We start from the raw sequence: 23,684 nt of genomic DNA, 5'->3' as shown, positions 1-23,684 counted from the left end.
GTGGACGGGAACCTAGGTTGTAATAACACAGAACAATTCGCCTTGACCACTACTTTTTATGAAATTGACCGTAGCAATTGTCAAATTGGAGATTGCTTAGATCATCATTCGAATTTCATTGGGCGTTATCTCTCCGATTCAAAGCCTTATGGTATACGCAAATGTTCTTACTATTGCAGTGCTGATTGACTTAATGTTCCCCTAAAAAATGTTGGCAGTTCAAAGAATGAAAATTGGTCTGTAGGAAACCTGAAACCTTTCTGGTCTCACATTTGCAACTCCCGCTGCCCTGCTCAGTTATCCCTCCGTCCATTAAATTCTCTGGCTTCTCAGCTAACTCCCCCCAACTATCTTGTGATTTACTCTGCCACTACTTTTCGTCAGTCTATATTCCCCCTCCTTCCTCCAAATCCCTCCCGATAGTGGATGTAGCCTGCCCCGCATCGACTACCATTCCCCTTCTTGCCCCTATCCTTGTCGAGTACCTGATTAGCAAACTTGATGCCAATGTCGGACTTGGCTACGATGGCCTTCCAAACCTCTTTATGCTCAAAACTGGTAAGTCCATCTCCCTTCCCCTATCTCTTATTTTCAACAAAAACCTCGAAGAGAACCATTTTCCCAGCTTGTGGAAAGAGGCTCTCATCATCCCCATTCACAAAAGTGGCGATCGTATGCTTGCCGAGAATTACCATCCCATTTCCTTCCTCTCCAAAATCCAAAATCCTGGAAAGATATGTCAGCGACTGGTTGTCCAACTTTGACCAACACATAGAGAAAGATCAACACGGCTTCGTTAAACGTAGTTCCACTGCCTCCAACCTGCTTGACTTTAACAACTTTGTCGCCAAATGTCTAAATTCATGGCAAGAAGTGCATACCATTTATACTGACTTTGCTAAAACCTTCGACACTGTAAATCACAAGATACTTCTATCCAAACTCTCGTCTCTAAACGTTCCCATACCACTTGTTTTATGGTTTGCCTCACCTTTCCCACGGATACTGCCGCTTCCCGCTCCTTCTCCCCCTTCTCTGGCGTCCCACAGGGATCTATTCTGGGTCCTTTATTATTTTTATTTCTTTATTAACGACCTTCCTCCCCTCCTTACTTGACCCTGTTTGCTCTATGCAGACGACCTGAAGCTGTTTTCCGCTATATCGTTACCTTTGGGCTGTGTTTCCCTTCAATTTAACCTGGACAATCTGGTTCGACTAATGGTTTAGCGCTAAACGTCAGAAAGTCTCACTCTATTTGCTACTCCCTAAAATCCTCACCCACTTCTTTCTCCTACTCTCTTAACGGGCATTCCTCATCCTGCTTAAATTCCACTCAAGACCTCGGAGTCATTTTTGACAATGAACTCCGCTTTGACACCCATTGCCTCGATGTCATCAATCAAGCAGCAAAATTGTCAGGCTTTATACTTCGCTCCTCCTCTGATTTTGACTCCATCCAACCCTCCTTCGCTGTCTTCAATTCCTTCGTGAGGAATACCCTCGAGTATTGGTCCGTGATCTGGTCACTTTCTCGTGATTGTCTTGCCTTTGAAAAGGTGCAACGTAAATTCACCCGTTGCCTCTTCTTTAAGAAAATCTTCCTTCGTATGGACTACCCCTCCCGCCGCCGCTTTCTGAACCTTCCCTTCCTACAACAGCGTAGATCCTATCTGGATCTATGCACATTTTTAAAGTTTTGTGTGAAACAAAACCTTATTAGAATCGAGACGGTGTCTGTCTGTCCGTCTGTCTGTCTGTCTGTCACACCCGATTTATTCGGAAACGGCTGGACCGATTGTCACGAAAATTGGTAACAGTATGTAATCTGGTGTTCCCTTTACATGCAGTAAGTGGCGCCATCTTGTGTGAAGTCTAAGGGGGGCTTCCCATACATGTGAATGGAGGGTGCAAATTTTTTTTTCATAGAATGTAGCCATGTGGGATATCAAATGAAAGGTCTCAATTAGTACTTTCCGAAACTGGTGCAATATTTGATATTGGGTGAAACATGGAGGAGTGAGCGCTCAAAATATGACCCCCAAAAAGTGTAACAGGTCTCGTTCTCAGAACCTATCCAACCGAAAAATCTGAAAAAAATCACAGTGGCGCATCTCTACGAAATCTAGGCCTCAAAATATATCCGGTTCCGATATCTACACAAATAAAGTTAATAATAGTATATTTCCACATTTTAGAAATTTACCCGGAACCCCCCTTATGTTCATCCTAGAAGTACAAAATTTAGCATACGTGTAATGAAGAATATAATGCACAATTTGGTCAAGTTTGAAGAAAATCCAATTATTACTAACAAAGTTATAGGAGGTGAAACTTTACAATTTTTTGTGAATTTCGTGCACTCTACAACCTGCATGACGTCATCATCACATATCAATTCGTCAATAGCACAACGAAATGAGTTCTTATGAATTGGGTCGCAGAGAATTATTTTGTCTTAGTTTTTTTAATTATTTGCCAACCAGACATGTGTGCATGTAGGTATATAATATACGCGTGCTAATGAACTTTGGGGGTAGTGCCAAATTCAAATAGATATAAGAAGTAAATCGGAAATATGGGTACGATCAATTTATATACGTGCATATATGTGTACAGTATTCGGAAATTGGCAGTTTGTTTGTTTAGGGTGAGCGTAATATCTATGGCTGTAATATGTACGTATGTCTCGTAGTTTGGAAAAATATGAAGGATTATGTTGGATTTGTAGCTATATACGGATAGAAAAATGTGCGTTGAAATTTCTTACGTAAGATGAACACAAAACCTTTATATCCGAAGCGCGAGCTTCCGGTATTCCGACTTGTTTAAATTTTCTTCGGGTCTGATGGATATCACCTGCCGTGCTGCGTCTTATATCACACGTAACGTAGATATTTTCAACGTGCTCCTCGGAGAGCTCGAAGTCTACTTTCATTCCCCGATTCCTAAGCTTTGCCGAAATTGCAACGCACAACAGCTTGGTTCTAATAGCTTCTCTACTTTAAGTAGTTTTAAACGTAGGATAAGATTTTTGCTTTCTCCTCCTCCTGAGGACATGAAAGTCCTGGGGGTTTAACGTGAGTACCTGCCGTGTATGTATAATCCCACGGTCCTCTTCGGACACGGATTGATTTTGGGACAACAATCAGAGCCCCGCCATGACTAGCACAGCGGTACTGGTTTATACTGAGTGCAGGCTCAGCATTCATACCAGTGGATGCTAGGTCTATCTAACACCTCTACCGCAACTAAGGGGTACGGCACCCAAGTTGTACAGCGCAACTCCACGCTTGAGCTCCGAGGAGCTCTGCCCGCGATGTAGGCATAACCACAACCACCATGAAACTCCCACTAAGGGGCCAACCGCAAATAACCGGGCCGGGAGCACATCCTCCAGGAATTCTCCTGGAGCATATGTTCTCAGAGGGCCATCCCGGTTCCCATGGTACCAGATAACCTCCGGTGAGGCTTCGTGGCAGAGCCGCTTCAGATCAGTTCCTTGCAGACTCGGGTCTGATCGCCCTCCTCGAGTACGTGGGGACGGAACTCCCCAACGGGTTAACTGGAATCTCCTCCTGAGGACAATAATTAATTGGAGTTTACTCTGTTTGTTGCTTAGCTGAGAGGGGGAGAATTCTTCCACGAATTTGTCTGAAGTACCAAAAGCTGGCAAGTAGTCACGTGATATATAGCGCATTTTTCGTCATGAATATCGCGTCCATGGGTGACTCTAAATGGAAAAGTTGAAAATGAAGACCAATCATGATAATTGAAAAGAGTAAATGAGTTTTAAAGATCTCAAAACCGGGATACAAATGTTTTAGCTAATCTCAACAAGGGGTTTTTTTCGGACTTGCTCTACTACTCAGCGGGCTAGTTTCCTGTTCTACACCATGGCCTGTGCTAGGGAGGAAATGCATATTTTCGAAAAGCTTTAATATATGATTGTGTCCAGGTCTTGACTGATCTCCTCAGAAAGGCCGCAACTTTCTCTTCGTAGTCTCAATAGCCACGTAGACTAACAGTTCTGCCAAGACAATATTGGGCTGTAAAAATTATATAAATTTTTTTAAATTGTATTACAGAAAATAAAAAAAATCGCTCAAAAATAATTGCATGAAAAATATAACATTCGATTCCATTTCGAATGAAGGATTATTTATGCGGATAGTGAGTTGACATCTTCACGATGTGACCAATGATGCCAGGCTCCTTAAAAGGACGTTCACGTTTTTCAGAGAGATTGGCTCTTCTAACTTAAGGGACCCAGAATTGTAGTCGAGAAGGACATAGTCACTGTCTATATACAAAAGTAATTCTGGGTTCCAAAGTTAATATAGAAGACAATTTGTCATCTCATATTTCCGTAGAAAAAAACCTGTAACTAAAATATTAGATTTGCTTGCTTACTACCTAACAACACGCATTTCACTTAGCCGCACTGTATATATTGAACACATCAGAAGAATGAAAGGACTATCTTAAAAAAGGAGATTCACATAGCAATAGAAGCCCCTACAGGGGCGATAGAAAACCAAAAACATGTTTGTGTGTATCTTTTTATCCTTTGGGTGAGATACTAAACAGAGGGATATTGTTAAAAATGTTAAATTTCAGATTGTTCATTTGTAGTCATCGTGGTCGCCGTGATGAGTGAAAATCCATTCAACGCTGATTCTGAAGGAAATGAAATCATAAAAAATGTTGCAATTTGAGAGAATCTCGAGATTCCTTGCTGCAGTAAACATTTTGAACACGCCTTGACAGTTAAACGCTCACAATGACCGATTGCACTTGAACTATGAATAAAACGGTCACAAGCTAGTGGAAACCAGATAATCATTGTTGGGAGCGTGGACTGCACATATAATATAAATAATTCTACATTTGATCCAGCTGTCATTTCAGTTTTAAACATTGCGGCAGAGGTAAAAAGAGAAGAAAAAAGCATGGAAACGAGCCAAAAACGTGTACTTTTTCTTTATGAATTCAAACCTGGTCACAACGCATCGGAAGCAACCAAAAAAATTTGCAAGGCATTTCGAGAAGACACGGTAGATGAATGAATCATACAGTGGTTGTTTGAAAAATGTCGGGCAGGGAATATGATCCTTCAAAGTGAGCTATCTGGACAACCGGGACCATCCAGCGACAACGACGAGCTGCGGTTGCTAGTAGTATCTAATGCACGTGAATCTGTAAGAGGTGTTCGCTTTTCGAGAATTGTTTGGCATTTGCAATAGGTTGGCCATGAACAGGATTTCAATAAATCGGTTTCACATGAACTTACTGAACAAAACATGGCATGGAATGGAAATTTAGAGTTCTGTGATCTTCTACAAGATAAAGGACCAGTTTCAGCCAGAATGGTGACATGCAATAAAGGTTCTAATAGCTTAATGAAAGTACCTGCCATGTAGGCATAATCACATGGTCCTCTTCAGACACAGATTGAATTGAGAACCACTATCAGAGCCCTGCTTTGACTACAAGTACAGGCTCAGCATTCATATCAGTGAATTTCGAGGTACGACCCGCGATTTGTGCACTGTCCACGCATTGACAGTGACAGTACAACTGCACATAATCTGGCAGAGAGAACATGATATAGGAATTATCCTCGAGCAAATGCTCTCAAAGGGCCATCTAAATTCCCAGGGTACCAGATAACCTACGGTGAGGCATCGTGGCAAGAGCCACTTCAAATGAATCTCTGGGGTTTTATCGTCCTCCTCGAGTAGTGGCACGTAATGAAAAGTGAGTATTGTTCGACAATCATCGCAGATCAGTACAATGGCTAGATGCCGAAGAGGTTCCAAAACTCACAACTTACAATATGAAACTCTGTGTTTTCTATCATATTCACTCGACCTCTCACCAACCGACTGCCACTTTTTTAAACATTTGGACCACTTTCTTACGGAAAAACTATTTAGTAAGGAACTAAATGTTCTTGAATTCCATTGGCAGAAGTATCCGACATTTTATCTGAAACAACCTAATACAATAGCACAGTCGTGACATAACCACGGTTATTTCATTTTACATTAACACAGAAATCATCATAGCCGACGTCCTAATCCCTATGGGCCAGTGCCCCGTGCAGACCGCCGTAATCTTGAAAGCATTTACGCGCGTCTGGCACAGGAGCTCTCGTGATCGGGCTATGTTATAAGCGGGCTAAATTCTCCATGACTTGGCACAGCTTGTAAGCCTTCGCCATGTCAGGCCCGCGACTAATAGGTAGTGCGAGTAGACTCGGCCCCCGACAGCCGCCAGCGGAACACCGACTGTATTCGCCGAGGGACTGCCAAGAGCGGAGCCTTGCCTGGCCAATCCGTCACCCCGCTCATTCATCTTTATGTTCCTATGCCCGGGAACCCAGAGGAGAGTGACTTTGAGCGTGCCGCTCAGACGGTTAAGCGCATCTCTGCACTGCCCCACCAGCCGGGAAGATGTCGTCGTTGAGTACAAGGCCTTGATGGCCGCTTGGCTGTCGGTCAGAATGGCTATGTTACGCTTGGGGCTCGAATCACCCTCCAGCCATCGACAGACTTCCAATATCGCCAGTACTTCCGCCTGAAATACACTGGCGAAACATGGGAGACTAAACGACTTGGATACACCGTGTGTATTCGAGAAAACCCCCGCGCCGACTCCATAGGCCATCTTTGATCCGTCGGTAAAGAATACTGTGTCATAGTCTTGCAACACGCCGCCGATCTTCCACTTTGCCCTGGCTGGAAGGTCCACAGCAAAGTTTCTCGTGAAGTCCAGATTGCGTGTGACATAGTCCGTGGGGGATGCCCAAATTCCCCGAGGTATTTCATCTAGGATGTTGCTGTGGCCATAGGACTTCGCTACCCAGCATCCGGACTCACGTAGTCTAGCGGCACTGCACGCTGTAACATATTTAATGTGGAGGTCTAGCTGGAGCAGATGCAGGAGTATATTGAGAGCATCTGTCGGGCAGGAATGCAGAGCCCCAGTAGCACCTGCACACGCGGTTCTTTGAATCCTATTAAGCTTCGTTCTATTGTATTTTTTCTTCAAAGTCTGCCACCATACAATAGAGCCGTACGTTAGGATCGGACGCACTACAGCGGTGTACATCCAGAGAACCATCCTCGGCCGGAGACCCCATTTCTTTGCAAAGGTTTTCTTACAGGCATGGAAGGCTATACAGGTCTTCTTAACACTGAGTTCTATGTTCAACCTCCGCATCTTGCGGCCCACAGGCACACCTTTCGCAATGCTCCTTTCATGATGTCGCTCATAATGGACAGAAACATCCCTAATACTAGTATCACCAAGTCGTCGGCATACGCCACCACCTTCACCCCGCTGCTGCCCAATGTACGTAAAATTTTGTCCATTACTAATAACCAGAACACCGGTGAGATCGCGCCATCCTGGGTCGTGCCTCTGTTCACAGCTCTGGTCAAGTGGTTGCCTCCCAGATCCGACCGGATTATCCTGGTACTCAGCATGGATATAACCCAATACGTGAGATACCCCTCCAATCCCATACCGGTCAAAGCTTCCTTGATGGCGTTGGTACTGACGTTATTAAAAGCTCCCTCTATATCCAAGCAGGCAACAAGAGTATACTGCTTGTACTGCAGCGACCGCTCAACCGTGCCAATTACCTCGTGGAGGGCGGTTTCTGTGGATTTTCCTTTGAGGTAGGCATGCTGGGACTTAGAGAAAGGCGTTCTCTCCATAATCGTCCTTAAGTGAATGTCCAGGATGTGTTCTGGGGTCTTCAGCACGAAAGAGGTCAGGCTGATTGGTCGAAAGTCCTTCGCGGACTCATGACCGGCTTTCGGTATGAAAACCACTCGCACCCTAGACCCGAAAGCGTCTCTAAAACTCTAGAAATGGCTCAAAGATGAATGCGGGCAAGCGACTAAAATGAGTCATTATTATAGTAAATATTATTGTTTCCATCCAAAGAATGTATTAGATCGATTCATCTGAAAGCCGTCAGTTGGCATATCTAATGATTTCCATTCGTCTGTGAACAAATTTGAAAGCAAATAGCGTATTTAAACCCGCCATTATCACTTCCATCTAAGTCAAATTTACATAGAATAATTCATGCACATTCTTTATTCCAACTGTTTTATTCACTATTCATTGTGATTGTATCGTTATATCACTTAATTAACCAATATTAGATAAAAAATTCAATACATTTGCACCCATAAAAATCATAAGACGTCGCGTGGACGATTGCCAGAAAAAAAATATCTAATTTGCACGTGGTACAGTATCTTCTAAGCCAATAGTGATAATAAATAGATTTTATTTGCAGAACGATTCTCACAGCTTTTAAATGGTGGCATTTTGACGTGTGAGACTAGTGAGTCTAATTTGAACCTTTCAGAGAAAAAACCATGCAAGAAGTGAAGAGCAACAATTGAACTTTCCAGATGCAAATTAAACTATAAATGAATGCATATTTATAAGTCACGAATTAGATTTCTAATTTGGTATTTAGAATTGGGACTGAGATCAGTTTATCTAATCGAGGCTGTTCTTATCTTATGTGTTTGTTATAATTTATATAATTGTTGTATAATAACAACCTGTTCTTGGGCCCAAGTTAGGCGTAAAATTTGTGATTTTTCCAGAGAAATATTTGGAGATAAAGACTCTATTTTATGACAAACAAATTGGCTTTATGGCTCGATGCACCAGGAGGGTGACGTGATTTCTAGCACGCCGCACTTGCCGGTGTCATTTTCTTATTGATGGGAACGCATGTGCTCATGTGCAACTCAGTAGAGATCTGAATATGGCTCAATGGCTTGACACGGCCCAGACTATTCAATCATTCCGATTTGGTCTTGACTAACTCGAAAAAAGGCTTTTTCATGTTAAATTGAATTTTTGTAAATCTAAAAGATCTCTGTTTACCCTTGTCCGATTCTATTAGAAGATTTACGAGTTTTCTCGGCAGACTTTTGTGAATCTAAGAGGCCCATAGGCAAAAGATGCACCAATTCGTCACTGAAGGAAACCTTTCCAAGCAAAGCAAAGCCTTCTGCTCTTCTTCCACGCATTGGCTACATATAGCCAAGAACACCATACCGATTCTCTTCATGTAGTAGTTTAAAGGACAGTATTTCATTTAAGGCCCCACTACGATTTCTCATTCTGTCTTGTATTGACTGCCGTGAACAACAGATGCTTTTTTGACCTAGAAAAACACCCACAAATGCCTACAGAAGCCAGCGAGCTCGACGAAATGCGAGCTAAGTATGATGATGTCCTGCGCGAAAATGAGGATCAGCGCACTCAAATAGAGTGCTGACGAAAACAAGCAGCGAACTTAGGGACTCAGTGAAATGCCTACAATCTATGCTACTTGAGACATCACGCTGCTGCCCTGAAGCAGAAAAAATGTACCTTAACCTCGTCGACGAGGAGCAACAAGAAGACCCTTTCAACTTCGTCTGTCGGCGGAAAAAGGCCAAAAACCAACAAGTAGGGGCTAAAGGTGTAAGTACTCCCCAAATACCAAGTGTCAGTACTTCCTCTGCTACCACCTTGAAGTGGAAAAAGGAGAAAATTCCCCCAATTACGGCATATAATACGAGGTTAGACAATTAAGTAATGAGACTGATTCCATAAAAACCGTATATTTAAAAATTATTCAACAACTCTGCCCTCCCCTTCAAATTAGTCCCCTTGGGAAGCTATACAGCGATTCCAGCGCGTTTTCCACGCTTCGTAACATTTCTGAAACGCTTCGACTGGGATGTCTGCGAGTACCCTCGCCACCGCCACTTGGATGTCCGTAATTGACTCGAAATGGGTTCTTTTGACCACCGATTTTGTTCTAAGAAACAAAAAAAAGTCACAGGTGACATATCATATCGATGTTCCAAACAGTCTTCTGCGACGTTCATTCGATGCTGCTTTTGCTCCTCAGAAAGGTTATTTGGAACCATCTTCGCGCAAAACTTTACCATCCCGAAATCTGTCTGTTAAAATTTGTCTGACTGTTTCACGGTTCATACCCAGGTCCGAGGCCAATATTCAAACTGCTAAACGCCGATCTTCACATGCTGCGCATTCGCGCCAGCCCACACCTCGACTGTTCTCCCGCTCGGCGCTTCGTCTTCCACGATTTCACGCCCCGTCTTAAACTCTTTATGCCATCGAAACACCTGAGCACGACTAAGAGCACTATCACAATGCATTTTTGCAATTTTAGCGTACGTTTCCGAAGCTGTTTCGCTCAATCTGGCGCAAAATTTTATCGCGACGCGTTGCTCTAGATTTCGTTTCTCCATTTTCGTGACGAGCACCACCAACACACGCCTATTAAACACGACACAGCAGACGAACTATAATAAACAAGCTAGAGCGATGGTGAATATATCAATGGAGAGGGGAAGGATGCCAGGGAAGGGAATTTGAAAGTTACAAGTTTACCACAAGCACGGCAATAAAATCAGACTCATTACTTAATTATAATGAAATCACTAAAGGGTAAATGTCTAAAAACGACCCTAAAAAACACAAGGGGCGAAAGAACCCTAATTTTCGCGGAGTGCACAGGTGATCACGCCAAACATTTTCCGCTCACTAAAGAGCAAGGGCTTAGTGCTACCACAAGAACCCGTCAATCCCTGAGAACTTAATCCCTAATTATTCGCGGTCTCCACAGGGTAACTGAACAACTTCTGAAAATTCGCTCAGTTGCAGATTGTGTGACCAAATAAGATAAGGTCCCCCACAGGGAGCTAAGTGAAATTTTCAAGATGAAGCACACCTCCGAAAAAGTCAAACCAGTGGAGTGTTACAGCTGCCAAAACTTCAGACATATCGCCCAAAATTGCTCGATAGTGCATAGACGTGTTAAATACGTAAAGAGTCATACGAGGGGGGAACGCTTAAGACGCACGATGAAAATTCCGCATTGCTGCAACTGGGGCCAAACTAGACTATCGTGGGTGTTCAGCTTATAAAGAGATGGTAACCAGACAGGAAGCTACCAAAATCCGGAAGGCAACTGAGACATCTTCAGTCAAGCAAACAGCGACGCAACTTTCACAGAGTTTGACCAGCCCAGGCGTGTCATGTGCGCAAGCTGCTAAGGAATCTCTTTGCAGCGAACCAAGCAACCAAACAAGAGTTTCCAAGAATTGATTGAAGCTATCATTTCTACGCCCAACAACGAGCAGCGTAAATTCGCTGCGATTAAACTTATTCTTAACTTATGGAACTAAGTATTGTCACATTCAACTCCCCGTCCCTGATCTCACACGTCCAACGCGCTACCGCCCAATTGCTAATCGGCACTCTAAAGGCCAATTTCTACTGCATTTCGAAGAGTCACCCTTAAAAGCAAGCATAACCTAAACTTTACCGGATATAGCATTATTCGGAACGATAAGAATTCAGGCACTGCCCTCCTAGTCCGAAAAGACTATGTTTTCGAGGAGAACCTACAAAATCCTTCTGCTGCGGCGGCAATAGTTAAAACTACCGATGATAGACGGATCCTGGTTGTCTCCGTCTACAACAAATGTAATTCTAAAACTGAGGAACTGGGCCATGACTTGCAAATCTTGGGCAATCTTCAGTTAAAGTTAAAATACCGTCTTCTAGGGGGCGATTTCAACTCGAGGCACACCTCCTGGAGCGACAAAGCAGTCAATATAAACGGGAAAACGCTGCTTAAATGGATCCACGACCCTTTTTCGCGTACCAATATTGAAATGGTTTTGCCAGATACACCGACAAGACCGAGTAATCAGTCTATCCTTAACCACTTCCTGTCAAGTTTTCAGGTGAAATCCTGTAAGACATCACCGGGCATGTCCGAAAAAGCAAGTCCTAACGACTATTAGATCCTCCGCTCACACATGCGTCACGCTCACACACGTCCCAAATTGGACGCACTTCAAGCTGGTCTAGGAGCTGGAAATGCAGCTGTCACAAAACCCCAATACAGCTCTGTTATAATTTTGTATTTTTACGTAACCAATAGAGCATCATCAATTCCCTTAGTTGGCTTTTTAGTTTCAAGGAATTTCCTGACCCTGATTCTGTTATTATTGTTACTATCTGACATATTTTCATTCAAAATTCAAATGAAGGTAAACCTCTCGTTTCAACCTAGAATATGGTGCTTACTATTAACTTCTCCAGTAAAATTACCATTTAAACTTGTATTATTAATAGCGATAAGTATATTACAAACACAAAAAACACTAAATTCGCCGAAAATAATCAGTAACAAGTCGGGAAACCGGAAGCTCGACGCTTCAGGTACGAAAGGTTTTGTGTATTTCTTAGTACGTAGCACGTAATATATGCATATGTTCACTTTCGAGTGATATTGGCATTGATAGTCTTCAATTTTCAAAGAAGCAACAACTTCGACGTATTGTAAATTTGTTAGTAATAGTACGATTTCCATCAAACTTGGTATGATCATGCTCCACATTATAGCCTACATTACTGCAGAATTTCGTGCCGCTAGGATGAATTTAAGGGGGGTTTCCAGCCAATTACAAAAAATTATAGTAATATACTATTATTAACTTTATTTGAACAGATATCGGTATGAAAGGTATTTCGGAGCCAAGGCACCATATAGTGGCAGCCTCCTGATTTTTTTCAGATTTTTCGGTTTGGTAGTTTCTGAGAATGGCTCCCTTAAAGAAATGATCACTTTCAACCCCCCGCACTCCCCACGTTTCCAAGAAATGTCAAAACTAAGACCGGCTTCGGAAAGTACTAATCGAGACCTTTAATTTGATACCCCATTTGACTATATTTGATGAAAAAAAATTTTACACCCTCCTTTTGCATGTATGGGGACCCCCCCTTAAATTCAACGTAAAAGGATGTAACTCACTGTATGTGTGAGCGTTCACAGTTCCCACCTTTCTACCAAATTTGGTGTCAATCGCTATAACCGTCTCTGAGAAAAATGCGTGTGACGGACAGACAGACAGACAGACAGACAGACAGACGGTAAACCGATTTTAATAAGGTTTTGTGTAAACACAAAACCTTAATAAAAGAGGCGCGATATTTGACCTGTCGACCTAATGAAATAATTCTTTTGATATGGAATTTGAATATGTGTAAGTTTAGCAATGAGGAAAGCACATTCTTAGAAACCGTCAGCGGTAATACGTAGGGGCAGTTGACACTTCCTCAATCCTTAAATAAAAAATTAGTTCTAATTCAGGAACCATTTTCGGCCAAGCTGTCCCCAGGGCCTAGTCCGAGAGTCTTCTTCTTTTTCTTCAGCCTTTGTCTCGTCGTGATCGATTTCGCCACTTTGTTTTATCAAAAGCCTGATCTGAACGCAATCGCGAGGCTTCCAAATCCCCACCGACGCTGCGATAAATTTTCGATTTGAAACGTTCGTTGATACGCCGATCACAAAAAACACCAGTTGTGGAATGATCAGGTCTTTCTCATTTGAAACCACCGAACTGAAAACAACTTTGGTCGGACAAGTAAGCTGACACCAGCATTCACAATCCAAACTAATATCATGAGAGAATATTGAGAACAAGGGCATATATGCAAGAACATTTTAGAAAGAGTGTGTAAAATCCAGATTTGTCGCCTGCCGTGAAAGAAGCTGGAGAACGCTGCAATCCTGGCATTCGCTCAAACCTAAGCGTATTCGTCGATGCCTCAGACATCGCAGTAGGTGCTGCCCTTCAGTAAAAAGTGAACCAAATCTGGCAGCCGTTCTTTTCCAAGTAATTGAATGGAGCTCAACGGAACTACGGTACCTACGATCAAATAAAATATTCCTGATATTCTTCAGAAGACAGGCCATTCACAATGTTCGCGGACCACAAGCCTCTTACCTTCGTTTATAAGTAGACGCCCGACAAAACATCCCCCCGCCAACTTCAGCACCTGAACTTCATAAGCCAGTATCCAGCAAGGACAATGTAGTTGCAGACACTTCGTCACGCATGTCAGAGATCAAAATCCAAGCCACGGTCGATTTTTCGGCAATCACAGTGCTTCAAAGCCTCAGTGACAACCTCAAATACAAATTTCGAAAGTTTCTTCTTTTCGGATCAACCTCCGAAATACTCTGCCAGACTTCTAAAAAGGGACTTAGGCCATATATTCTGGTAGTTTTTCGCAAGAAAGTATTCCATGCCGGACACAATCTAGCGCATCCAGGCATTCGCACAACGGATCGGTTGGTCTCCAGTAGATATTTCTGTCCCTCAATGAATAAGAATGTTAACTCCTGGGCCAGACAGAGCATCGCGTGCCAGAAGTGTAAAGTCAGCAAACACGTACAGAAAGAAGTAGGCTCATTCTCTCCGTCTGCCAAGCGTTTTCACACGCTCTACATCGATATCATTGGCCCCTTGCGAAACTCGCATGATTTCCAAGTATTGCCACACAATCATCGATAAGTTCATGCGGTGGCCTAAGGCACTTTGTCGAGAATGGATCCCACGTTTTGGAGTTCCAGCCGAAGTCATTAATAACCATGGAATGCATTTCGAGTCTGTCTGGTTCTCGGACTTAGACAAACTCCTAAGCTTCAAACGACATCGAACGACTGCGTACCACCCGCAATCCAATGGGACGCTGAAACACTAGCATAGGAACACACAATGACTTCTCGTGGTCGCAAGCCCTGTCTTTGGCCTACGTACAGCCCATCGTGAAGAGTTTGCCTCCAGCTTCGCCGGGCTAGTATGCGAGGAGAATTTGAGATTCCCTAGCGATCCTGTGTTCGATACCAGGTCAGCCCTTTCCAGCATTGGGCTTTTGCGTGTGCTCTGGGACTCCGTTGCCAAGCTAGAATCACCTCGCTATCCCGCCATTGTTCGACGAAGGCTAACGCCCTCAATGAACTGGACGTCTACACACATTTCTTGGTTCGCGTGGATCGTTCCCGAAAACCCCTGCAACCACGCACTTCTTTAGGCTTGACGTCGACGGCTAAAACCTTTTTTTCCCCGGCGGCGAAGTTTCGAGAAAAAGACGTCCATGCCGCGTGAGATTCGAGTTGCATCCCTATAGCTCGCGGATCAGGAGTCGCGGTTTGTCGCTGAACCTCAGTATCAGCTGGGGGTGGAGTAGTGTGGTGGCGCTGCAATGTGCGGAGATTTACCCAAGCCCCACGCTAAAGTAGCGCAGAACAACTCACCACGACTGAGCAACTCAAAACTCACCCGCCTGAGCAGCTCGCCTACCTGTCGGTAGAAGGATGATAGCCACGGGGCGGACATAGGAACCGGGCTAGTCAGTCTACAGCCAGCTACAGACAGAACCGGTGAAAATTAACTTTAATTAATTAATATATTAACAGTAAATAATTATTGTTTTTCCACAACCGAAACTTCTCCATTTGTTTGTAAAAAGATTTTAAGAAAGTTAGTATCTTCTTCAAAGTTTTATCCTGGCATCGAGTTAAGTTACAGTTTACAAAGCTACTCTCTTTTCAAAAGCCACCAAAGGTTCCGTTTCTCGGAATAGGGCAACAGGTGATCAATGGAAGAAACGTTTGATTCACTGTGCCGATAGCACTGTCATTAATATGGCGAGGAAAGTAACTTTTAAGTAGAAGACAATGCTCCATTTGCTACTGCTTCTAAGTCTGTCAAAACGTTAGGGTCAGGTAGATTATGAGCATGCAAGGATTTCTGGTTATTGTAAGCAGTTGCAGGAGTTTGAGTTGAATAATAGAGTGACAATATTAATGAGAAGTTAATTCATCCACTAGCTTCGATTTCGAGAGCGGGGAATTGAATATAGGGGTCTCCCATGCAAAGACAGTTCATTTTGCTCACAATTTGACTAGTTGGAATAAGCAAAACTACTTATCAGCGTCCAAAAGGCAATTTACAATAAATGATTCCTTCACTTGCTAATCTTTGTGATCTACTATTTTTATTATTTTATACATTATAAATTCTTTGAATAAATCTATACATATGAATGCATAGTTAATCCTATTTGAAACTTCTTTAAACTGTGATATGTGATGTAATGAGAAGAGCTCCAAACACTAACGGAGCCAATGGGCAGCACTAAGATAGCCCAGATAAACCTCTACCATGCGAAAGCTGCATCTGCGGTAATTGCAAGGGCAAGTTCCAAGGAAAACATTGGAATAGTGCTGGCTCAGGAGCCCTGGGTGTACCGTTGGCAGATTCGCAGTCTACAAGGAGGAATTATGCAGGTAGTTTGAGACTCCTCTTGTGAAAAACGAAGAGCTTGCATAATTCTTAAACGTAATTTAAAATATATATGTCTTTCAGAGTTCTTGAGACTTGGATAGCCACAAGGGCCCCGGTGACCTTGTGGCTATCCAAGACTCATTCGAAGCCAGGAGGAGTCTCGAAAGGCAGTCGTGGCATCGGGATACTTCCCAGGAGACGAAATCCGAGATCCACCGGAACAAGTCGCAAAACTGACGAAGTAATCTGAGAAGAGGCCGTTAGCACTTCTCCTTGGCTGCGATGCCAACTCCCACCACGAAATCTGGGGAAGCAGCGGCACCATTCATAGAGGTGAGTACCTTCTTGAATTTACTCTTAGCAATAAGTTAGAAATATATAACTTAGAGAACACTCCTACATTTGTGACCAGCACAAGACAGAAGGTACTAGACACAACTTTAGGAAATACTCTAATGAACCGGCTGGTCAGGATTTGGGGAGTCTCAGATGAGCCCTCTATATTTGATCACAGAATAATCAGATTCGACATTGAGGGTAACTCCGAATTAAAAAGAATAACAACGAATCCCAGGAGAACGGATTGGGAATGAGAACAGAGGTACGAAAACTGCGTATAACAACGCGCGCTCAGGGAAGCAAAACGAAACAGCTTCAAGGAATTCTGTGAAGGGATCGAATAGATCACAGAAGCAACCAGGCTTTACAAGGCTGTAGCCAAAGACGGAGCAATATCCTGTGTCTGTTTGCAGGAATAAGATGAGACTGTTACCGAGAATGAGAAGGACAGGGTACACCTGCTTCTCAGAACTCATTTCCCGGGGTCCTACCCCACGGCGGCAGGCAACAACATTCTGCCTGACACCCCAACAACAAATAAAAGGAGAAGAAAGGAGAACTGGTAACTAACAAAAGAGGCATGCTTATAAGCTAGTGTAAGGTGGGCAGTGGGAACTTTTAAACCACTGAATTCACCCGGATTAGATGGCATTTTCCCAGGAACAATCCAGAGAGGCCTAGAAATTATCTTAAAGTATCTTAAAGGGGGAGCATAGTACTGGGATACATACCAAGGGCATGGAGACGGATAAAAGTGGTCTTTATTCCGAAAGCGGGTAAGAGTCCTTGTCACCCTAAATCTTTCAGACCAATTTTCCTACGTTCGTACTCAAAACGGTGGAGAAGGTCATAGACAACTACATTAGAACTAACGTTCTAAAGTGTAATCCTCTACATCATTGTCAACACGCTTACCGGGTAGGACGATCAACTGAAACTGCTCTGTATCAGCTGACAGATGTACTACGGGATGCCATAGAAACAAAAGAAATAGCACTGTGTGCGTTTTTTGGATATGGAAGGAGCACAGAGATACAAGATGCCCTGAGCCGCAAGGGAGTGGGAAACACCCTGGCATTCTGGATGGTCAAAATGCTAGAAAGCAGGCAAATGGAAGTACCGACAAATATAAATTCTATTGTCATGGACACCACTCAAGGCTGTCCACAGGGTGGGGTACTATCGCTGCTAATGTGGAGTATGGTAGCGGATGAACTCCTGGACGTGTTAACAAATTTTGGAATACAAGTCCAGGGTTACCCGGACGACATTGTTTTAATCTGTAGGGGCAAATATGAGGATACACTATGTGATAGATTCCAAACTGGACTAAGGGTTACTAGCATTTGGTGCAGGAAGGTGGGAGATTAATCCAGCTAAAACCACCATAGCACCATTCAATAGGAGACGTAAGCTTGATCACCTAAGAGCCATAAGGTTACATGACATGGAGGTGAAACGAGAAACAGAGGTCAAAAACTACTCTGGAAGACAACTGTCGGAAAGCCACGAGGGCTCTGATGACTTGACGGTCCATAGCAGGAAAAAAGTGGAGTTTCAGCCCAAAGATACTACTTTGGATATATACTGCAATAGTAAGGCCAATAATTACCTACTTACCACACAAGCCAGGGAGACACAAACTCTAAAGATGGCTTGTGTGTGTATCAGTGGGGCAATGAAGACATGCCCAACGGCATCCCTGGAGGTCCCCCTGGGATTAACCTCTCTCCATCTGCACATACAGATGCAGGCAAGGAGGGCAATATTCAGAATGGCCGGAAGTATCAGTGGGGCGGGGAGTTGCTAAAACCGAAGGAAGATTGATATTCTTTCTAGGCAGTATCCAAATTACTGATACCAAGGGATAACATGACAACGAGCTTTCACTTTGATAAGAAATTTGAAACACGTTGGAATAACAGTTAAGTCCTTGAGAGTTTTAAGTGAGCACCTGTGGATGCAAGACATACCTAAAGCTCTACCGAACTAATTAGTACGGCACCCGTGTTGAAACGCAACACCACGCCGAGGCCCGAAGGTCTCTTCTCGCTTGAGCATAACCACAGCCCTCATGAAACTCCCCCTAGGATGCCAACCGCAAACAACCGAGCTGTACCTACATACAACGGGAGTTCACCCGAAGTATGAGAGCCCAGGGGCTATCCCGGTTCCCATGGTACACGTAAACCCCTTGTAAGGTTTCGTGACCAATTTGCCACTACAGATGAGTCCCCGTGCAGACTCGGGTGTGATCACCCTAATTAGGCCTTTGGAGCATTCACTTACTGCATCACGGCCGGCAAACCAAAGTGAGTATAGCGTCTCCCGGTGCCACCACTATGGAGGTTCTCCTCGGCCACTTGGTTTAGTAACCAGGCAAACTCGGAGAGCGTGGCTGTGACATACGGCAACTGATTACTTGGTACACTGACGGATCGCTCACAGCAGAGGGAGCGCGTGCCGGTGTCATTGGTCCAAGGAAAATATACTTGGAGCCAATGGGCAAGTACACTAGCATATTGCAGGGGGAAATATACGCCATAGACAGATGTGCCGCCTTTAATCTCCAAAGAAAACAACAGTGGACACAACATTGCTATTCTGACTGACAGCCAAGCGACGATCAGGGCACTTTGCTCCAACCAGGTAAACTCTAAACTGGTATGCGAATCTTTGAGAGACTGAATACGCTACTTTGGGTTCTAGGCCATGTTGGGTTGGAAAGCAATGAGGCAGCGGACGAAGTGGAATCCATTCTCCCAAGATGGTCGACAATTGGGTCTTCCCAAGAGCACTTGGCACATTTCGGGTGGCCGCGAGCAATCGCACGTAGTTGTGGGTAAATGGCAACCACATTTGAAAGTGAATTAATCCTTTTAATTTAAAATATCAGAGCAAAAAAACCGATTATACTAATGAAACACTTTGGACAAGCAAACTTAGCCCAGGACCGACACATCAAATTGATATCAAATCCCAGCAAGATTGCAAATCGAACAAAATTCAAAAATTACAAAACAAACCTGAGAGTAGTATTTAAAAATTAAACCACGTTTTCAGCTTCAACGGACTATGTACATATGTGCAACAGAACGGAAAAAATTAAGAAAGTCCTTAAACAGGCGTCCAAAGAGTATGGATCTACTGGACTGGATTCTTGAGAGTTCCCATTATTGAATTGCTTTTGCACACATAGGTGGGTGTGATCCCTAACTTGCTCATGTGCGTTCATAAGCTTATCGCTGATACCGGCGTAAATTGCAATGATAATAAAACTGGAGTCTAGTCCAATCCGTAATAGAATAAAGATAGCGCGTGCAGTAAAAAAGATTACGAGTAAGTACTCTATGCCAGTTAGATTAATCTGATCCACTCTAATTGATTTTTGGTGGAATGTCCTATGGTGATTTGAGTCTTCTGGGACCACAGATAAGGATCCTGTAAGTGTAGCACCTGGTGATAAGGCTGATAGTTTTAAATAGAACCAGCAACAGAATCATTGTGTAGTTGTCTCATAGATATTGTTTAGGGGAGACAACCTGTTAGTTTTGTGTTGGTTTTTGGATGTAATTGGTTAGTTTTGTCCTGGCGGAAAACTAGATTCACGAGGACCTATCCTTCGAAATTGTATACCAAGCAGTGCCAATAAAATTTAAGCCATTATAGGTGAACCGGGCAATCATTGGAGCGATTTTAATTCACTGCTTATCCGGCAGTTAAATTCCGAGCAAAGTCCATTGCCTGGAGCTTGAATTCATCATCCGAATCTGAATCTTTGTTGACCTCCCAATCAGTCCAAAATCAATAGAAAAGAATGCTGGCAGCCCCACCAGTGCGAGCGGTAAATGTCAAGAGAGGGTACCAACGTCAAATTCCATTGATTTCTGATCGGCCGACATTCGATCTGCACGAGAAACGTTTATTTCTGCGCTAACTCTCGGCTAGGGTCGTCTGAACCTAGGTCCACTTACCTCCCCAGAATCTCCTTAGGCTCGTATTTGGCATAGAATCCCTTGGCGGCATCTTTGTCGGGCAAGAGATCGTCTTCCTCGTCCTTGGCCATTGCTGGTGGTGGAATTTTGTTGGTACCCGAACCGGACTGCAGAGGAAATGAAACCACTCAAAGCGACACTGAATCCAATGTGCGATCACTACTCACGATTTTCGCAACGCAACGACCAACTGAACACTCGAGATCTTTTTTTAGAAGCGCACAATACTCATTGGGTTCGGCTCAGAACTAGAACAGGAGACAAAGTTCGGTCCGGGACAAGAACTCACTTGGGATTTGGGCGGAAAGTTCTGACTCCGCTGAGGCCGCCGTTGTTTCGGCCGGGACTAGACACTTTCGCACTTTAAATCCGCCCCTGGTGGAAGTGCACGCTGCAAAGTACCAAATTCCTCGCGAAGGCTAGCACACGCTCAGCGCAAAGACACAACAAGTGCAAAAACCCAACACTAAAATCTTCAATGTCACCAAAGGTTATGCGAACGCGCGCTGCCTGCAGGCGATTTTCACTTCTTCGTCTGTTTCGTCACCCGCGAGAACGACTCAAGAATGCTTCGAGACCTTGCGGGCAGCAAATTTTCCATCGAAACCACAGAAATTTCCTCGCTCCTAGCTCAGCCGAAATCGGGAAATCGGCACCAATTCGACGGGAATCCAAGCACGACTGTGACAACTGCAAACCAGGCTGACGAGTGAGTTGAAAATGAAACGATGGCAAATTGAAAGCGATTCGTCGACCGTCCTTGGTACGACTGTCAAGTCAGCTGAGCGCCGACTGTTTTACGACGATGACTGTGATTCAGCGGAAATGGAGGCTCGTCTGCTATTCAGCCAGTTCGTAATCAGATGTCGAACTTTGAACGAGCAATGCGGTGCTGCCAGACTTGAGATTCGTTATTGTGCGGGTGCCTTGGTTTGTGGTAAGTGGGGCACTTTTATTAATGAATGGATTAATAAGATGATACATTGAATGTCATTCTATCATTGTAAACGACAAAAAATGCAATGAATTAACGTTTTGCCAGATACTTTATAAGTCAACTGAGCTTATGTCGATGTGTTTATTTTTATTTATTTCTCATTCGTCATAGATTGGCTTCAAAATTTCAAATTAAATTTTCTATATTACACAAAGCAAACAACATAAAGCACAGTTCGGGTAATAACAAAAGAGAATTTCCTAACTTGGTGTCGTTCGACGCATTAACAGCCCTAAATCCGGGTATTTTGATCAGGGACATTAACAAATGAAGAATTTCCTTGACCTGCAGACCAGATACCCAAGAAGGCGTTTGTGAGAAGACGCAAGTGGCAATAGTTAAATCTTGGGATTGTAGGTTCCAGTGCATAGCGTAGACTACAATATAGGTGGGTTTTTTCCTACTATATGACCTGCCCACTGCCACTTTCGGTTTCTAATTACCATATCTACGGGCATCTGGCCTTGGCCTATACTCTGATGAAGTTCTTTATCTGGTATTGATTGTCGTTAGTGACTTAGCCCACAACACTGGCAACGTGCCAAAATCGCTCGCAAACCAAAATGTTGGGGCAGACTCACCTCCAAGGGAAGGTCAGGTTTCATTGACAAAGCGTAATAGCGACTCAGTTCGAATGCAAACCATGTGTGTTGTTGTTATATTTAACTGACAGTTAAACCTCGCTCAACGGAACCACAGCACTTACGATCGAGAGCTGCTCGCCGCGTACCTGAGCATCAAATACTCCCGCTTCTCCTGAGAAGGCAGGCCGTTCACAGTGTTCACGAACCATAAGCCCCTCATGTATGCTTTGAAACAAAAGCCCGACAAAGCGTCCCCTTGTCAGCTACGACACCTGAGCTTTATAAGCCAGTTTACGTCAGAATCCAGCACGTGTCCGGCAAGGACAACATAGTTGCTGACGCTTTGTCTCGTGTCTCCGAGGTTAACATCCCCGCCTCACTTGACTTATCGGGTATTGCTAATCCGCAAGAGGATGACGCAGTACTTCAGAGTCTCAAATCCAACCCCAAATATAAATTTCGGGAGTTGCCCATCTTTGGCTCGAACCCTTCTCTCTGCTGCGAAGACTCGAAAAAGGGACCCCGGCCATACATTCTGGCCACCTTTCGCAAGGAAGTGTTCCACGCGGTTCACGACTTAGCGCATCCAGGCATCAGGACAACAAATCGGTTAGTCACCGAGAAATACTTTTGGCCCTCCATGAACAGGAATGTCAATTCCTGGGCCAGAGAATGCATCGCATGCCAGAAGTGTAAAGTCTCCAGGCATGTAAGGAAAGAAGTGGGTTCATTCCCCCACATTACCCAGCGGTTCCACACAATATACCTCGTCATAGTAGGACCTTTGCGAGACTCGCACGGTTACAAATATTGCCTCACAATCATCAACAGGTTTACGCGGTGGCCTGAGGCAATATCTCTGAAAGACATTACGGCGTAAATTTGTGCCAAAGCCCTCTGTCGAGAGTGAATAACTCGCTTTGGCTTCCCTGCAGTGGTCATCACTAACCAGGAAATGGAATTTGAGTTCACTCTTTTCTTGGAGTTGGGCAGACTCCTGGGTTTCAAACGCCAGCGCAATCTAATGGGATGCTAAAACGTTGGCACCGGACGCTGAAAGCCGCCATTATGGCGACCCAAGTCTTGCCTCTCGTCCTACTCGGCCTACGAACGACCCATCGAGAGGAATGTGCTGCCAGCCCCGCGGGGCTGATATACGAGGAAAACCTGGTGATCTGGTCTTCGACAAGAGATCGGGTCTCACAGATTCGAGATCGCTGCCCCTGCTGAAAGACAACCTTCGCCCCATGAAAGCCACACCTCCCACACGACACTCGTCCGCACCTGCCTGCGCGCCCAGGTAGCTGGAGACGTGCACGCACGTCCTGGTCAGGACGGATGCCGTCCGGAAGCTGCTACAGCCTCCATTCGAAGGCCCGTACCGTGTTCTCGAGCGTGGAGAGCATTTCTTCCAGCTCGAGATCGGGGGACAGAAAAAGGCTGTCACCTTATCCAAGCTGAAGCCCGTTTGCGCCTCAAATCAACGTAGCGTTCTCTTTGCCGCATGACGGGGAACGCAGTTCCGGGTTCGATCGCTGAAACCCCTAGGTTTCATTTTGGGACGGAA

The 23,684-nt window shown here is 44.2% G+C and overlaps 1 protein-coding gene across 7 annotated transcripts in view; it reads right to left on the bottom strand.

The window, feature by feature from the left end:
- The window catches only part of LOC119656302 (phosphorylase b kinase gamma catalytic chain, liver/testis isoform), an 83,349-nt gene extending 62,052 nt beyond the window's left edge, over positions 1-21,297 (bottom strand). For 3 of the 7 annotated variants that reach the window (XM_038062741.1, XM_038062744.1, XM_038062745.1), the window contains exon 1: positions 20,516-21,296. In XM_038062741.1, coding sequence (XP_037918669.1) covers positions 20,516-20,607 — 92 coding nt within the window. In that variant the 5' untranslated portion in view covers positions 20,608-21,296. Of the gene's footprint in view, positions 1-20,515 lie in introns of all 7 variants that reach the window. The other 4 variants (XM_038062742.1, XM_038062746.1, XM_038062740.1 and 1 more) reach the window with 3 other exon arrangements.
- Between the last annotated feature and the right edge of the window lie 2,387 nt (positions 21,298-23,684).

The sequence above is a fragment of the Hermetia illucens genome, chromosome 4, assembly GCF_905115235.1.
Source record: "Hermetia illucens chromosome 4, iHerIll2.2.curated.20191125, whole genome shotgun sequence".
Taxonomy (NCBI): domain Eukaryota; kingdom Metazoa; phylum Arthropoda; class Insecta; order Diptera; family Stratiomyidae; genus Hermetia; species Hermetia illucens.
The sequence above is the reverse complement of the archived record's forward strand: the minus strand, read 5'-3'. Positions and strand labels throughout refer to the sequence as shown.